General features: G+C 37.1%; 2 protein-coding genes across 3 annotated transcripts in view; both read right to left on the reverse strand.

The window, feature by feature from the left end:
* Nucleotides 1–16834, reverse strand: part of LOC110467496 (neuroguidin-like) — a 21049-nt gene continuing 4215 nt past the window's right edge. Inside the window, exons 1-13 of one of the 2 annotated variants that reach the window (XM_021524698.1) lie at nucleotides 16528–16828; nucleotides 11090–11253; nucleotides 9641–9778; nucleotides 8304–8388; nucleotides 7836–7888; nucleotides 6931–7030; nucleotides 6085–6209; nucleotides 4529–4584; nucleotides 4039–4087; nucleotides 2495–2593; nucleotides 1777–1815; nucleotides 1295–1319; nucleotides 1–82 (exon numbers count right to left, since the gene is read on the reverse strand). In XM_021524698.1, the coding sequence (XP_021380373.1) occupies nucleotides 51–82; nucleotides 1295–1319; nucleotides 1777–1815; nucleotides 2495–2593; nucleotides 4039–4087; nucleotides 4529–4584; nucleotides 6085–6209; nucleotides 6931–7030; nucleotides 7836–7888; nucleotides 8304–8388; nucleotides 9641–9778; nucleotides 11090–11212 (924 nt within the window). In that variant the 5' untranslated portion in view covers nucleotides 11213–11253; nucleotides 16528–16828 and the 3' untranslated portion in view covers nucleotides 1–50. Of the gene's footprint in view, nucleotides 83–1294; nucleotides 1320–1776; nucleotides 1816–2494; nucleotides 2594–4038; nucleotides 4088–4528; nucleotides 4585–6084; nucleotides 6210–6930; nucleotides 7031–7835; nucleotides 7889–8303; nucleotides 8389–9640; nucleotides 9779–11089; nucleotides 11254–16527; nucleotides 16829–16834 lie in introns of those variants that run through there. The other variant, XM_021524699.1, reaches the window with a different exon arrangement.
* Nucleotides 14675–15031, reverse strand: LOC110440250. Its single transcript, XM_021483199.1, has one exon. The coding sequence runs from the start codon at nucleotides 15029–15031 to the stop codon at nucleotides 14675–14677; it is 357 nt and encodes a 118-aa protein (XP_021338874.1).

A 16834-nucleotide genomic window follows, 5' to 3' on the forward strand; every position in this document is an offset into this window, starting at 1 on the left:
TATAATCAACTTGTTTATTAACAATCCCATTACTCCTCCATGATAGATCTTTAAAACTTTCGCTTCTTCTTCTTGAATCCACCTGAAACAGCAAAAAAATGGCATTAAAATGTGATATCAATACCAGGCTTTAAATAATATTGTAATTGTTAACATCTAGAATACACATAATCTGGCCCTGATCAGATATGGACTTTCCAATATGCAGTGTTTAAAGTGTAACCTTATAGTTAACTTTATTGTAAATAAGAAAATGATGGCTTATTAACTTAAAATCAGGTGGTATTTTTCTCTTTCATTCCATTAGGTAGTCCGAATTATTCTGACGTTTTATTAACTTTTTTCATATCGGTGTGTCATCGATTAACGTCAGAACTCCGGCCCTCTATAATATGCGGGAAATAAGCGACCCGCGCCCGGAGCGCACTTCAAACTGATATTTTAGAAAACAAATTGTCACTTTCACACACATGTCGCACATGGATCGAAAGATCTATTCTTTATGCACTAGTTGGTATCAATACCATGTTTCAAAGATCATTACGAAAAGTATTTTCCAACGTTTTCTATACCGACCCATGTTTTTAATGGAAATTAGGCCATGAGCAATGTCACATGACTTGACGAGATCTCGCGTTACCTAAGGTATTTCCCAACGTTATGACGTAGACCAGCGAGATTTTAGTCACGTGGCATTAGAAGGCGGGGCTATCAAAAAACTAGAGTAAAACAGAGTAAGTTTGAAAAAATATGTTTTTAGTGATTGTATTGGTTGTTTGAGGCATGTTATGTATTTTCATCTTGTGCATAAAGAATAGATCTTTCGATCCATGTGCGACATGTGTGTGAAAGTGACGATATTTTCCGCATTTTATAGAGGGCCGGAGTTCTGACGTTAATCGACGACAGACAGATATGAAAAAAAGTCGATAAAACTAAAGTTTAGTCAGCAGGAGAGTCACAAAGGGCTGACCCCCCTCCCCCCTGGAAAAAGTCCCTAACAACATTTATTATTGACACATTACAATTTTTTCTTACCTTACTGATATTCAGCCGTTTGTCAAAGTTGTCCAATAGTTAATAATGCATATACAGATTGAACGTTTTATCTCAAATTTCCAGGGACTTTGAGGTAGATCTTTTAAAATTATACTCGTGAATTAACATGAAGTTACATATCTCAAGAAACAGAAATACTTGACAGTAAGTCACAGTTGTTTGATGATCCTTAAACCAGGATTTCTGAACCCACGCTGGTCTAGTAAATGTAATGATTATCTATTTGTATAAGTACCTTTCTTTCCTTTTTTGCCTTTGCCCTGTAAAAAGACAATGTTAAATTCATTGGAAAAAGAACCTAAATGAATATGAATATATTCAATTTGTGATAATGTATTGAAGGCTATTTCAGTAAAAGATTTATTCCAACCCAGCAAATTCAGACATTGTTTTACGGGTACTATTCATAAAATTGGATTAACAAGTTTCTTAGAAAATAACAGGCAGGAAACCCAACCAGTACTTTATTTTGGGGTCCTTTTGCGCTTTTGGATAGGGTAGATTTTCCCCCCTGAATTCGCCCTCAATATCCTTTTTTTTATTTAGTATCTAGAATTTACAAAATGAAGGCAGACAAGTGTAAAATATAAATCTTTCCATCAGGGAGATTTCAAAAGCAACCATAATGTAATTGTTATCAGTTATTTGTCAATAATTTACAAAATAATATAGAATTTGAAACTACAGACTTGTTTGTGTTATAAGTATTACTTGTACCTTGCCACCTGTTTTCTGTTTCTTTCGTGATGGTCCATCCTAAGAAAAAGAAAATTGAGATTATTAATCATTACAGGAGGATTATTTCCGTTTCTGTAAAACTTTTGCGTTTTTACAATGAACAGAAAATAGCAAGCACTCTCCTAATTAAGTGTTTAATGGGGAAAATCCCACCTATTGATGCACTTACTCATTCAGTTCCATTATCATGTACACACAACAAAACAGGTAAGAGCGGTCTATGTTGTCGTGTACAGATGACAAAATAATGGTCCGTCTCCACCCCGTTGTCATGTACACACGACAAGACACTTCAGTTATACCTGTCTTCTGATAAGCTGGTGAAATCCAATTAATAATCGCTAAAATTCAGATATATCATTTTAAAGGAAAGACTCTGATAGGTGCAGAGAACAATGTTTTTGTCATTTGACTTATGTTTTTCCCCTAATTTCCCAGAGATGTTGTATTTGGTGGTCATCTAATGCGCAGAGTGCATTTAATACGAACATTGACATTGCATAAGATAAACACTAATAATCACTGTAATGATAAACTGCCCCTCGTTACAGAGAGCTAGAAAGGCAAATAATATACCCTGACTAAACTTTCCTTGAATAAGTAACAAAGCTGGTATGGCTACTCCATACAAGTATGAACCAAGTTCTTACATATACATAGAATATCTGTTAGATGCAATAATAACATGAACAATTACCTGGTGTGTGTCCCCTCCGTCTCCCATTAAGGCACTGATGTCATCAAACTGTGTAAGACTGTTTAGGGAGGATGTGGTTCCGAGTCTTCGTGCTGCATTCTATTGTATAAAACAGAAAATGCTGAAGTTATAAAATTTCGATCGCTTCAATATGTAACACCTGTTTTCATTGGTCAATATGCTGTGTATATTATCATGTAGTTGTATACAGTAAATGAACATATCTTGGCTGTAATTTGCTTGAAGTTTTTAGATGTTTCAAATATCATGCTTACATATCATTGCAAAATTATTAACAGTTTCTGTATATTGTTTTCCATTTTCGATCATGGGTGTACCAACCAAGTCGTGAAATAGCTTCTAAATCAAATTTTTCAAATGCTATTGGCCTATTCGTTTATGTCGAACAACCGGTTTGTCTTATATGCGGGACCACCGGTTTGTCTTATGAAGGGTTTCTTGTTACACAACCAATAAGTGTTTCTCTGTGACGTTTCTATGACTAGTACTGTATGTACTGTTGTCACCTTCATCAGACAAATGATCAGTGAAGCATGTGCACACAAAGGTTTAAAATGTGTACGAGTATACGCCCCAGTGGGCCAGTTCTAAATTGAAATAAGGGGACTCATAGACTCTCGCACATCTATGACCAAGTATTAAACAAAGCCTGGCTGAATCAAGTCGTTTCGGTACATATATAACAACTATTGTACATAGGCTTACAGCGTATACAAATCGACATCGATTTGTGGACAATTCGTGTGCATACGCTTCACTGGTCATTTGTCTGATGAAGGCGACCGAGTACATACCGTACTAGTCATCGAAACGTCACATAGAATTACTTATTGTTTGTGTAGCAAGAAACATTTTATAATCCATACTTACCAACCTGAAGAAAATGTTTAGAAATAACCGGTTTGTCTGTTTTAAATATAACATTTTGGAGTATAAATCCTTGTGGACCTGCAAATGTTTATGTATGCCTTGCAAGGCTTTGTCAAGGCTCGTCTGAAAGCAGCATCAGGTTACTAGGTTCAGCCTTATTTCATAAATAAACAACTCTGGTCAAACCAGTCCAGTTGTTTGGATCGTGATAAACAAAAGCGGCCTATGTTTTAAAATGAACAATGTATAGGTGTAATACTTTTTCTCAACAACACACTTTAGACTTAATTCCTTAATCATGGTAAAACCTTAATATTGCTGGTGAAATGAAAACTTTTAAAGCGTCAGATGTTAAAGGGAGGTAACTTTTGTTGCAGAGATAGTCTAACTGCCTGTTCGTTTATGCGGAACAACTGGTTTGACCGTTTATAAATGTAACAATTTCGGGTATAAATCCTAGCGGACCTGCTAATGTTTATGCAGGCCTTGCAAGGCTTTGTCAAGGCTCGCCTGAAAGCAGTGTTAGATTACTAGGTCTGACCTTATTTAATAAACGAACAACTGTGGTCCGACCGGTTTGACCATTTTAAACAAAAACGGCCTAACTCATAAATGTGCAGGCTAAGACAGTAGGATTATCATCAAATACGCACCCTCTCCTTTTTAGACACAGATACACGAGTGAAATACTGTTCTTCATATCTGAAAAAGAACAAAACATCGGTATCATAATAGCTGCTAACTGAGTATATTTGATCATGACCAATGTAACATGAACTTGATAAAATATGTACCATGGTTAGTATATATGCAAAAGTACTGAAAGGAATGATGTACTATATCACCACAGCTAGGATTCTAGCGCAAATCAACTTTTAAATCAGATGTTAATTCATTGGTAGCACGGCACTTTAAATGTGTTTTGTAGATATCTGATAAATTAATTATGTAATTGATCATCAACCGTTTGGCTACTTCAGATGACAAACCGATCATCGATTTTGATTTTAAACCGATTGCCCATCACTATGGCTAACCATGCAATTAATCCTGATGCCAGAAGTCATTTAGTGCCTATATATTGGTTACTATATGTTACTAAACACAATGTGTTCCTACTTTTACTCCGTAGTGTATACATACTCTTTTATTTCCTTGGCCCTTTTATCCACTTTCATTCTGTGGAGATCTCGAGTTTCCTGTGAAAGAAATAATAGGAGATACAGGAAAGTCTCTCTAGTATAAAGAAGCAATAACTTCTGTATAACGACAAATTTTTGCCAAGTAAAACTTTCACCATCCACCCAAGAAATCACTTTCGCCCAGTGTTAATTTCGCCCATCACATTTCATTACTATGTATATGATGTTGTTTACTTCCATTCAATTTAATGATTAATTGGCCTGCATCATCGAGGGTGAAAGGGGCAAAATGGGGGGAAAATTAAACTGCAGCTAAAATTTCCTTGTATACAGTACAAATAATACAATAAATAACATGACTAACAATATTACATGGAATTATCATAAAAATAAGTTTTCAGAAACAATCTTAAACTTAAAACAATATTTTGATTAACAAGAGGCCCATGGGCCTTAACGGTCACCTGAGTCTACAGTATTTTTTTTTTTTGTTGAAATATGTACCAATTTGAGTAAAAAATAGTATAATGTTAACTTAACTTTGTCAGGACCATGAGCTGATCATTCCTAGACCAATTTTAAGTGAGATCGGCCTATTAGAATTTAGTAGCAAAATAGCGGCCATGGCAGCCAAATTGTATTTCTGATTGACCCGAAAAATAACAACACTTTGTCAGGACCATGAGGCGATCATTCCTACCAACTTTCAGTTCAATCGGCCCAGCAGAACTTGACTTTAAGTTTGAAATGTAAAATGTTAACGGACGACGACGGACGAAAACGGATAGCAATAGGTCACTTGAGCTAAAGCTCAGGTGACCTAAAAATTATGAAATAATTTTCCTCTGATTATGGTGTACCTAGGACTTGTACAGTATACCCTTGGGGAGTACAATGTTTCTATGGTTACCAACAATACAATGTTACCTGTGTTTCCTCTGATAATCTTACCTGTATTTCCTCTGACAATCTTACATGTATTTCCTCTGATAATCTAACCTGTATTTCCTCTCATAATCTTATCTGTAATTCCTCTGATAATCTTACCTCTATTTCCTCTGATAATCTTACCTGTATTTCCTCTGATAATCTTACCTGTATTTCCTCTGATAATCTTACCTGTATTTCCTCTGACAATCTTACCTGTATTTCCTCTGATAATCTTACCTGTATGTCCTCTGACAATCTTACCTGTATTTCCCCTCATAATCTTACCTGTATTTCCTCTTATATAATCTTACCTGTATTTCCTCTGATAATCTTACCTGTATTTCCTCTGATAATCTTACCTGTATTTCCTCGTGACAATCTTACTTGTGTTCCTCTGACAATCTTACCTGTATTTCGTCTGATAGTCTTATCTGTATTTCCTTTGGTAATATTACCTGAATTTCCTCTGATAATCTTACCTGTATTTCCACTTATATATAATCTTACCTGCATTTCCTCATATAATCTTACCTGTATTTCGTCTGATAATCTTATCTGTATTTCCTCTGGTAATCTTACCTGTATTTCCTCTGATTATCTTAGCTGTGTTCACTCTGACAATCTTACCTGTATTTCCTCTGGTGCGTCGGTCAGTTGATGCGCCAGCTCTCTGACTACACTACTACTTGCGGCACGCCTCTGAGCCTTCTCTTGTTGGCGCTGCTTCTTGTCCTCCATTGTCTCATCGCCATCTACAGGTACAAAAGGAACCAGTTGAGGAGGGACATTTGTGGAGAAGGATACAAAATTAGGTATGGCAAATCAGAGGATCATACAGGTTCAGGTAGTACATGGAAATAGGAAGAAGTGTCCAAAGGAGTAGGGGTGCTAAGCGCAATATCTGGCCTCATCGGGGAACTAAAATTAGTTGTTATATTAATAATATAAGATAAATGAAGTATGCAAATGTGAAATTTCAAATTCATCCGACAACAGGTATAGGAGATATGGCATAACGAAAGTTGGCTGTTTTGAAGCAATTTATCTGAAATCTGTTTACGTTTGAAAGCTTCCGCATGCACCAACAAATAAATAGTTCGCATGCTTAAACATTATCATTTCTGCATTCTTAATGTCTAAATAAATCATATTTTGGCTATTTCTGCATAGCAACACAATTGTATTGCTATGGTGTGGCATCTACACATGCACAATGTATAAACTCTTCACCAAGAAAGACAGCCCCAATTAACTTATACAATGTTTATAAAAGAAATTGTTAAATCAATTCAAAATGATTTTTTATTTTTTTATGAGGCCCAAAATGTCCTATAGCAACCCAAGTCCTTTATCAATTTTAATGGAAATGTGAGAAGGGTATGGTACAGCAATTAAACCAGTACCCATTCTGGGTGTTATGGAAATGTTTTGAGACAAAAGGAGACCTATTCCCGAATATATGTAAAAACGTACCGTAATGAACAGCGGCAAGCTTCGGAGGTACATAAACACGAGGTTTCCTTTCCTTTTCTTCATCAGAGTTAGACTCCTCATCTGATGCTTCACCTTCCAACTGATACATATTATTGGAAAAGGAAGTGAATTAAACATTCATACATACCAGATATACCATTACAATAGATACCGTGAAAACTGTCTTATCAGACACTGTCAGATATGTCACCACAATGTACTGAGCCAGTAATGTCAATAATGCTTTTTATATATACGAAAGTGTCAGAGAATTAGAAAAAATGAATCCTAACCATCCCCCTTCCCCTGCCTTTGGGCAAGATGGGGAATTCCAAACTGCAAGGAAAAAACATCTTATTAAATGTAGAAGGTGCCTAACGCTTTGCAAGCCTCATGTTTAGCAACTTAATGAATCATCTTCCTCAGGTTGAGATCCCCAATCTCACAACCAAAGGGTGAAGATTTCTGTTGGTCTTGTATCATTTTCTCAAAAGATGTTTCATTCATATCAACAAACTTATACAACTTCAACATTTCCTGTCCAATTCATTGCTAGACACGGCTCATTTTCACTTATCAAAATATGAAGAGATTATAAATTTAAATTTTGTATTAAGATTGATTCTGTGGTTCCAACTCAGCATACTTGACAGGAGATTACGTGTGCTCAGTATAAAAAGCATAAATAAAATGTGTATAAAATGTGTGTATGTACACCCTAGGAAAATATAACACTTTTAAAAGGCAACTTTTGAGCTGTTCTTTCAGGTGAAATCACCAGATCTTAGAAAATAGGAACAGTTCCGTAAATTCTCTTGTTGAAAATGCTCAATTTTAGAGTCCAAAATCGGGAGTCACGCTCCTAAATAGGAGGGTTTGCAAGTTGATAAGATCATTGTTATTACCTTGTTAATCATGTTGTCTGGATTGGCTTTAAATCTTAGTGGGTCATTGGAACCTGTCAACAAAATGCCTATTTATTACATGTTTACAAGTGACAACTTCAAAATTATCAGTGCGACATCTGCAGGGAAGATATACGAAATATCATATCTTCACAATGTGTTGATATAAGGTCCAGTATCGTTTTGATATTGACCAATCAAAATAGAATATTCTATTTACTGCCGCAGATTTTCTGTTCTGCTGCAGATGAAGTGTCACAGGTTTGACTGTATCTTTAACACTATTTCAGTAAAACTGACTAGATATATATTTAGTAGGATTTTAAAAGCTTTATAATGTCTTTGGAATAACGAGATTTTAATGTCAATTTCATAGACACAGCATTTAGTAATAACAGGTATTGTCTGACCATACCATCTGTTATTGAAGACGAAGTACTAGTGGAGGGTTGTCAAAAATCAACTTACCACTATCCCCAGTAACGGCTGTTCTGATGAGCTTATCAATTTGGTATTTTAGTTTCTGGTCAATCGGACGCAGCTTCTCTAGAACCTGTATTCATAGAATATTCTTACTATTGTAGATAAGAAGAAACATTCCACATTGCAATAGACATAGAATTCAAAACATGAAGTAAAATAACGATTTCCTGTTCTCAGTTTTAAATTTAAAAGTACATCTTGGGAGAACATTAATACATGTACCTTAAAGTAACTTATATAAGATATAATGTAAGACCCCCTATTTAATCAATGGTATTCTATATTATGCATTAACTGAATTTGCGCAAAAAGCGTCATGCATGGAATCTATTGATTTTAGGAGTAACTTTAAGTGGATACATGTAGTACTCCTTAAGATGTATCTCAATATTTAGTTTGATGGCTATATATATATATATATTGAATTATATAGGTACTATATTAGAGTTACGGAGCTAAACAGAAGGTCTATCAAATAAGTCATATAGACGGACAGATGGAAAAGACATTCAAACACTAGCTTTGCCAGGCATATGCATACTGCCAGTCAAATAAAATTGACATTGAAAAAAGAAAAAAAGGCAAGTATATGATTAGTATGAATTTACATCAGGCTATAGCCAGTCACCCTTCCACCTGTCTTTTTGACAGGCAGCTTTCTGAAAGGGACAGGCAACTTTCCACTATATAACCTTACTATTGTATATCAATTTTGACGAATAGTTCTGTAAAATTAGTTATAATACCAACGTTTTGGACAGGGACATTTGAAATCCTGGCTAAAATGTATAGCGGTTAACAAAAAACAGTTTTCTTAAACACATATACAAAAACATAAACGTTCAGATCTGTCATTATACTGAAAAATATTTAAAACTAGAAAAACATCTGTAAGACATGAATGCTCCCTGTGGTTGACATTTAACTCATTCACCCCAGAAGACACATTTGAACTCTTCCAATTCAAAGGTTGGAATACTTTATTATGAAATTTCAGGGGTGAACGAGTTAAATACTAACCTTGGTGTTGACCTTGGGACCTTGATATCAGAAGTACACTATTGTCATACTTGACCATAAATTAATATATGAACCATTTACTGAAAAATAGTGTAAATATAAGGACAAGTCTCCAATTTTGTGAGGTTATGATTTATCATATGTGACTTCATCATCTAATCAATGTTCACATGCTCAACTAGAGCTTTCACGTAACAGCTAATCTGAACAAAATGCCAACATGTTTTATGAGTTTAATATGATATATAATTATATATATATTTAGTCTTCATATTGACCAATCCTTGTGACGCTAAACTAACCGTGCGTATCTCGGTGAGTCTGAATATGGCCAGGTCTGCCTGTATCGACTGACCCCGAGTCTTTTGTAAGAGAACGTAGGTAAGGTTGATAAGGTAGCTCAGCAACATCTGGTACTTCATCTCCAGGAAACTCAGCCCCTGTAGTAACCATAGTAACGGTCATGGTTAAAGATTCTTCATCATGGGTGCCACTGATGTCCAGCAATATTATAATACCTTAACAAGAGGCCCAAGGGCCTTGAAACGCTCACCTGACTATTTTGGAAATAAAGTTAAAATCTACCCAGTGGTTCTGGAAGGGATCCACCATAAGAGCAGTCTTCTTCATTTTTTATAATGTTTGATCCCCATCTCTTAAGGATGCTAAGTTTGTACCACATCAATTTGGTTAAAACCTTCTTAGCAGTTTGTGAAGAGATATCATTTTAATTAAATGTCAATTCAATGTTAACCCCTTTTGACACCAACCCTTAGCCCCCTAGAAGATCACCCTCTTTTCTTGTATAACTTTTATTCTAAGAGGCCAAGGAAGCTACCACCATAATCTAGTTGAAATGTTCTTAGTGGTTCACAAATGAATGTCATCTAAAATTAAATCAGCAAATTTAACCTCATTCACCCAGCACCCCGGTTCCAAGGAGAGTCAGTCCCTTTTATTTTTCCATGTAACTTTCAATACCCATGGACTTAACATGCTCCCACTACAGTTTGTTTGAAATCTGCAGAGCAGTTTGGGAGGAGATGCCATTTGAAGCAAATTAGCGACTTTGGCCTCTTTCACACATTTCTAGAGTGTCAGCCCCTTCATTTGTAATTGTTTCCCTTGCAGGGCGAATCATGTAATCACTATCAGTATCACTTGATTGAAATTTGCCTATCGCTTTGATTTTAGAATTCATTTATAACTAAATCAGCTGTTCACTTTTAACTCAGACCCTCATGATCAGTTCCCTGGAGGGTCAGCCCTTTATTTGTATAATATTTGATACCTATGGTCTAAGGATGATAGCATTAAAATTTGCTTAAATTCTGCTTAGCAATTTGGCAGGAGATGTCTTTTTAAAGGTGACGACAAAAGACAATAGATGGAAAAAAATCCTACACATATCATTAGCTGTAACTGTACAGATTAAACCTATGTTAAGCATATTTTTATTTATTTTTGATTCATAGAGATATTCGGTATTAACAACTTACCTGGTATTATAATATTGATATGTAACAGTTCTAAAAATTTGCTCAGAAGGCAATTCCTAAGTTTTATGTTTCGAACTATAAATATCATAATTTAATTATCATTAAATGTACAAAGAAATCATATATAATTGCTAGAAAATAATAATCCCTGTCACACTTTCCACATGAAGAATCTTTTCACTTTGAAAACAACATAATATGAATATGTAAACATATTCATGTCCATTATTACAGGTCCAACAGAGAACAAACCTTAGAAGTGGATATTTCCCCCTTCTCAGCTTTATCTAGCAATGACTGGATATGTTGACAGGCATCTGAGGTCCCCTTCTCTATGTCTGTAAGTAACTCAGTAGCCCGCTCTATGTCGTCCATGTTGAAAATCTAGGCCCGAGTGTCTAAACTGGGGTGATGTACTGAAAGAATTCAATGACATTTTTTGATTTGCACGTATTAAGATAACATGAACAGATTGGAAATATCTTCTTGATAATTATCTTACAAGGATGCACACCGGAACTCCAAGTCATTTGATCATGCCAACAGTTACATGAACTGGGTCAATCCCACTATTTAAGTAAAATTTGATCCCCCTAGGCTGTGGATGCAAACACCCAAATTTAGCTGAAATCTGCTCTGCAGTTCAGGAGATGTCATTTAAACCAAATAGGCCAAGTTAACCCCTTTTGACGCTTCCCTTCATCTCCAGGAGAGGTCACTCTCTTAAAGTGTTGTTAGATGTAACCACTAAAAGGTTGAAATCTGTCCTCCATGTGAAAAGTAAACAGCACGTGCAAATTAACCTACCGTATGTATCCAATGGAGATAATGAACTTAGCAGACCCTGGGGTCAATTCTAACATCATGACTGCATTCGTCTCTTTATGCCCAGCATTTGTATCTATAGTTTTGGCTTGGGGATCATAACCATTTAAAAGTTATGACCCAGGGGTTAAGTCTGCAAGGGTGGGGCAGACCCTGGAGTCAATTCTAATATCATGACTGCAATCGTCTCTTTATGCCCAGCATTTGTATATATAATTTTGGGGTTGGGATCTAAACTGTTTCAAAGACATAACCCAGAAACCAAGTCCCTAGAGGTGGGGAAAGACCCCAGAGCCTATTTTTACATCATGCTTGTGTTTATCTCTTGATGCCCAGCGATACTATATATGGTTATGGGGTGGGGATCTCAACTGTTTCAAAGATACAACAATCCATAACATATATACAATACTGACCCCACCCTACCACTTGACCCCAGGGCCATCAATTTCATAATTTCAAAAGAGAGCTAGTTGATGATTATAATTAAATGGGATATTACTCTTTATTACTTGTAGGAGTAGAGAAGAAGATTTTCAAAGACGACTTCATTTTTTACCTATTTGGCCCTGCCCCTCAGGCCCCTGGGGGCGTAGCCCCATACATTTCATTAATTCAGATTCCCATGTCCTAGTGATGTTTCATGTCAAGTTTTGTCAAAATTGTCCCAGTAGTTTTGAAGAAGAAATTAAAATGTAATAAGTTGACGGACGACAGATGACGGACGGACGTTGCGGTATGCCATAAGCTCACTTGGCCCTTCAGTCCAGTTCCGCTACAGACATATTGCACACCTGAAGTTAACATAATTTATAACTTTAACGATGTTTCGATAGAGGATGTGAACCTGCATCCATTATGTATCGTATTAAAAGGCATGAAATACCATTTGCAAGTGCGTGGACCGAGAGGTTATACCTTAGCTGCGATAACATAGCTTTTTGACAAGATTTTTTTTATATATTGCGTCGTCATACTACGCGACCCGGGCAGAGGAGGCCAGGTTTTAATATAAGTACTAGTTATACCCCTGAAATATGGGGTGTCAGGTTGTTTCGAGACTTTTTTTTTTCAGGTTGTTTTGGGACATGTCAAAAGTCGTTTTGGGATTTATCTTTTTTTTCAAATAAATTTAAACAATCGATTGGATAAAAGTTATAACGACTTATTATAGCCTTCTCCCGTCATACAAAAATGAATGAAAATAATAACATCGTTCATAATATATTTGCTTGATTTGATGAATTGATTCTCATACATGTCTCAAACATATTCTATGTGTTTCACATTTTTACTTTCATAAAATTTAATCTCAATATAGCGAAAATAAAATGCTGAAAACAATGTTAGAATCAATGTTAACGTCATTCGTCTCTCTATGTCAATAATGGAGAATAGAGTGAATTGAAAACATATTACAATATCAAACAAGGAATCAACCTATCAATAACTACAGAAATTGAATGTTGAATTTCACAAGCTCTTCTAGATCTGTATGTAATAATGAGATTAGTTTCATCAGGTAACAACCCACTGTCAATCGGGTAAATGTTAGTAGGTATCCCCTCAAACGCTAGCAATCTGGTAACACTAATGATCCCATTTACAGGACTTAATATGAAACAGGAGCGAAATGTTACTTATAAGTGAAATTTCTTCATGTCCCGAAATGATCTGATTAAGTCCCGAAACATCTTGTGTCATGTCGCGAAACGACTTGTTACCAAAACGACTTGTTACCAAAACGACCTAGGCCTGTTACCAAAACGACTTGTTACCAAAACGACCTGTTACTAAAACGACCTGTTACCGAAACGACTTGTTACCAAAACGACCTGTTACCAAAACGACTTGTTACCAAAACGACTTGTTACCAAAACGACCTGTTACCGAAACGACTAGCATTCAAATATAACATTTTCAAATGAACAGGCCCAAAAGGTAACAGGTTGTTCAACTTCATAATTTTTCCTTCCTCAGTCGATATCGACGATTACATAAGTCGGCTTGTGCTGTAGTGCATTAATTATGATGTACAGTGATTTTTTATTTTTTATTTTTGTTATATGTTATAGGATAAAAACAGGTTAAAAGCAGTGAGTGAGTGTTAGTTATGTTGTAGGTTTTGTATATGTTATATGTGGTGCATGTCCTGAATTCTGCTAGTGTTTCTGATTGGATTATTGTTTTGGGTAGGAGGTTCCATTGTATTATGGCGTATGGAAAGAATGAGTGTCTGTATGTGTGTTTAGATGAGTAGATATGTCTGTAACTAAGGTCGTGTGCTTGACGTGTTCTGGTGTCTGCCAGGATGAGATTGTTAGTGTGTATTGCTACCTGTTGGTGTATTATTTTGTAGAGAAGAATAATACGTGTTCTTGTCCTGCGTGTGTGTAGTGTTGGCCATTGCAAGTTGTGTATCATATCTGTGACTGGGCTTGTGTTATGGTATTTGTTTAGGACATATCATACTGCTCTTCGTTGTACTTTTTCTAATTGATTTAGGTTATTTCTATAATGTGGGTCCCAAACTGAAGAGCAGTACTCAAGTTCTGGTCTTACAATGGCCTTGTATGCATGTTCTTTTATGTGTGGTAAATTTATTTGTAGGTTGCGTTTCAGAAAGCCTAATGATTTATTTGCATTTGATGTGATGTAAATAAAGTGTTTGTCCCATTTTAAGTTGTTTTGAAGTGTGATGCCTAGATATTTGTTTGAAGTTACATATTCTAGTGTGTGGTCATTTACAGGATCCACATTCACTCTGCAAGATGACTGTGGAGCGAGGTCTTGAATGCCTCCACATTCAGCTGCTCGACGACCTCTGATGGTAGTCCATTCCATTCCATGAAAGAAGCTGTATTTGTAGGTGTCGGTGTTGCATCGTATGTTGATATAGCCGTCAATCATCTGCGAATAGCTTTACAATAGAGGTGATTTCTGCGCCAATATCGTTGACGTATAGAAGGAACATCAGGGGACCCAGGACTGTCCCTTGGGGGACCCCTGACTCTACTGGGACTTCAGCTGACGATTCTCCATCAAGTATACCTCTCTGCGATCTCTGGGTATAAGCCAGTGTTGTATCCATCCATGGGTTTCCTGCTGTATCCCATAGTGGGACAACTTCTCCAACAGTCGTCTATGTGGCACGGTGTCGAACGCTTTAGAGAAATCCAGAATCATAACGTTGACCTGCTTCCTGTTGTCCATGGCTCTGGAGATCTCATCCACTGTTTGGAGAAGCTGCCTCTCACAAGAGTGACCTTTCCGGAAGCCGTGTTGATAGTTGACCAGGATGTTGTTTTGGTTCAGGTGGTTCATTACTTGCTGGTATATGATGTGCTCGATCACCTTGCATATCCACATATTGCTGGTAAGAGACACTGGTCAGTAGTTGCTCGGGTCAGTCTTGCTTCCTTTCTTAAAGATCGCGTTGATGTTGGCATTCCTCCAGTCATTCTGTACATTTCCAGTGTCGTACGAGTGATGAAATATGAGAGAAAGGGATGGTGAAATTTCTCTAGCTGTTTCCTTCAGCACTCTTGTAGGGATGCAATCAGGGCCGCTCGCTTTGCTCGTGTACAAGTTCTTGAGAAGTTTTTTTTTTCTTCAGCTGTGAAGTGAATCCTGTCCATTGGTCCGTAGGGTGCTCCTTCCTTGCGTGGTACATCTCCCAGGGGTTCGCTGGTGAACACTGACAGGTACTGTCTATTCAGAGCTGATGCCTTCTGCTTGGGTGTTGATAAGAGTTCCCAGTTCTCCTTTAGTGATGGTATCCTACTACTGTTGCTTCTCTTACTCCGGATGTACGAGTAGAACTTCTTGGGGTTTTCTGAGGAACTGGTGTTCAGGAATTTGGTAGTGTATTCACTGTGGGCTCTCTCCAACTCCTTTTTCACGGTCTTCTCCATCTTTTTAAATTTTGTCCAGTCCCCTGCCTTCTTCGTTTTCTTTGCCCGTGTGTATCTTCTCTTCTTCTGGCGACATAGCCCCTTAATTTCTGGCATGATCCATGGTAAGTTCCATCTGGATGTTATCCTCTTCATGGGGATGTGTTTTGCCGTGGAGGTGTTAATTAAGGGCGGTTTTTGAAGTCTGTCCAGAGTTCCTCAGTGTTTTTCCTGGTGGTATCGCTTTGTAGGTGGTTGTTGGTGTAAAGGTTCATGTCCTCTCTTATTCTGTCCATGTTGGCTTTCCTGTGTAATAGGACGAGTCGGGGCTCTGGGCAGTTCACGCCCTTAATCGGTATTTAGTGTGTCCCCGAGTCCTGCATCGCCCTATGTTGTCAACCCAGGTTCGGTAGGTCATAACTTACGAAACATGTTGGCTAAAGAAGAGATAATCCAAATAAACAGTTAACAATATTTATTAATACTAGAATGAGATATTTACAGATGATGATTACTTTCACTCACACTTCCACACTACATTCGCATGCGAACTCGCCCCTGGGTCTAGGTCCTACACAGGCTTAAAATTCCCCTTACGACCACCCGCCTGGTGCTAAGCTATATATACCTAGAGGATATTGTGGCACACCTCTGGAATCAAATCCGATCGACTGACCTACAATTCCCAGGCAACGACTGTATTTATACACAAGCCAACCAACCCGAAATGCATGCGCTCGTGCAAAACTATCCTTGGCATGTTATCGACTATCTAGTTGATACACTGCACGACAGGGTCAACTCCAGTCACCCAGAAATGACCTGACAATGTCACAGTTCAATACTTTCTGACGAATAAATACAGGTAAGTTACTTACTGTGTGCACTAACTACTGGCAGTGTATTGCCACAGAATAAATTAAACTATATATTAGAATATATTTTGCACCAAAAAACCCTCCCCTACTACACTTGTATTGGTACACCTTTCCCTCTTGTCTTCGCTGTCTCTTGGCGTTGGTGTTGAGTTCGGCAATGATGATGTCGTGATCACTAATTCCGGGGTGTACTTCAACTTCGCCCAGTAGGTCTGGATTTGTTGCGAGAATGAGGTCCAGTATGTTGTTGTTTCTGGTGGGTGTATTACACATCTGGTGAAGGCAGTTGTTGTTTACGAGTTCTGTGGCCTGTTGGTTGAGTACATTGGAGTACTGTGGTCTTTCACGTAGGCCTATGCTGGTGTCAATTTGTTTTTTTGTGGTGTTTGTTGGTGTTTTTT

Source organism: Mizuhopecten yessoensis, unplaced genomic scaffold, assembly GCF_002113885.1.
Source record: "Mizuhopecten yessoensis strain PY_sf001 unplaced genomic scaffold, ASM211388v2 scaffold11175, whole genome shotgun sequence".
Taxonomy (NCBI): domain Eukaryota; kingdom Metazoa; phylum Mollusca; class Bivalvia; order Pectinida; family Pectinidae; genus Mizuhopecten; species Mizuhopecten yessoensis.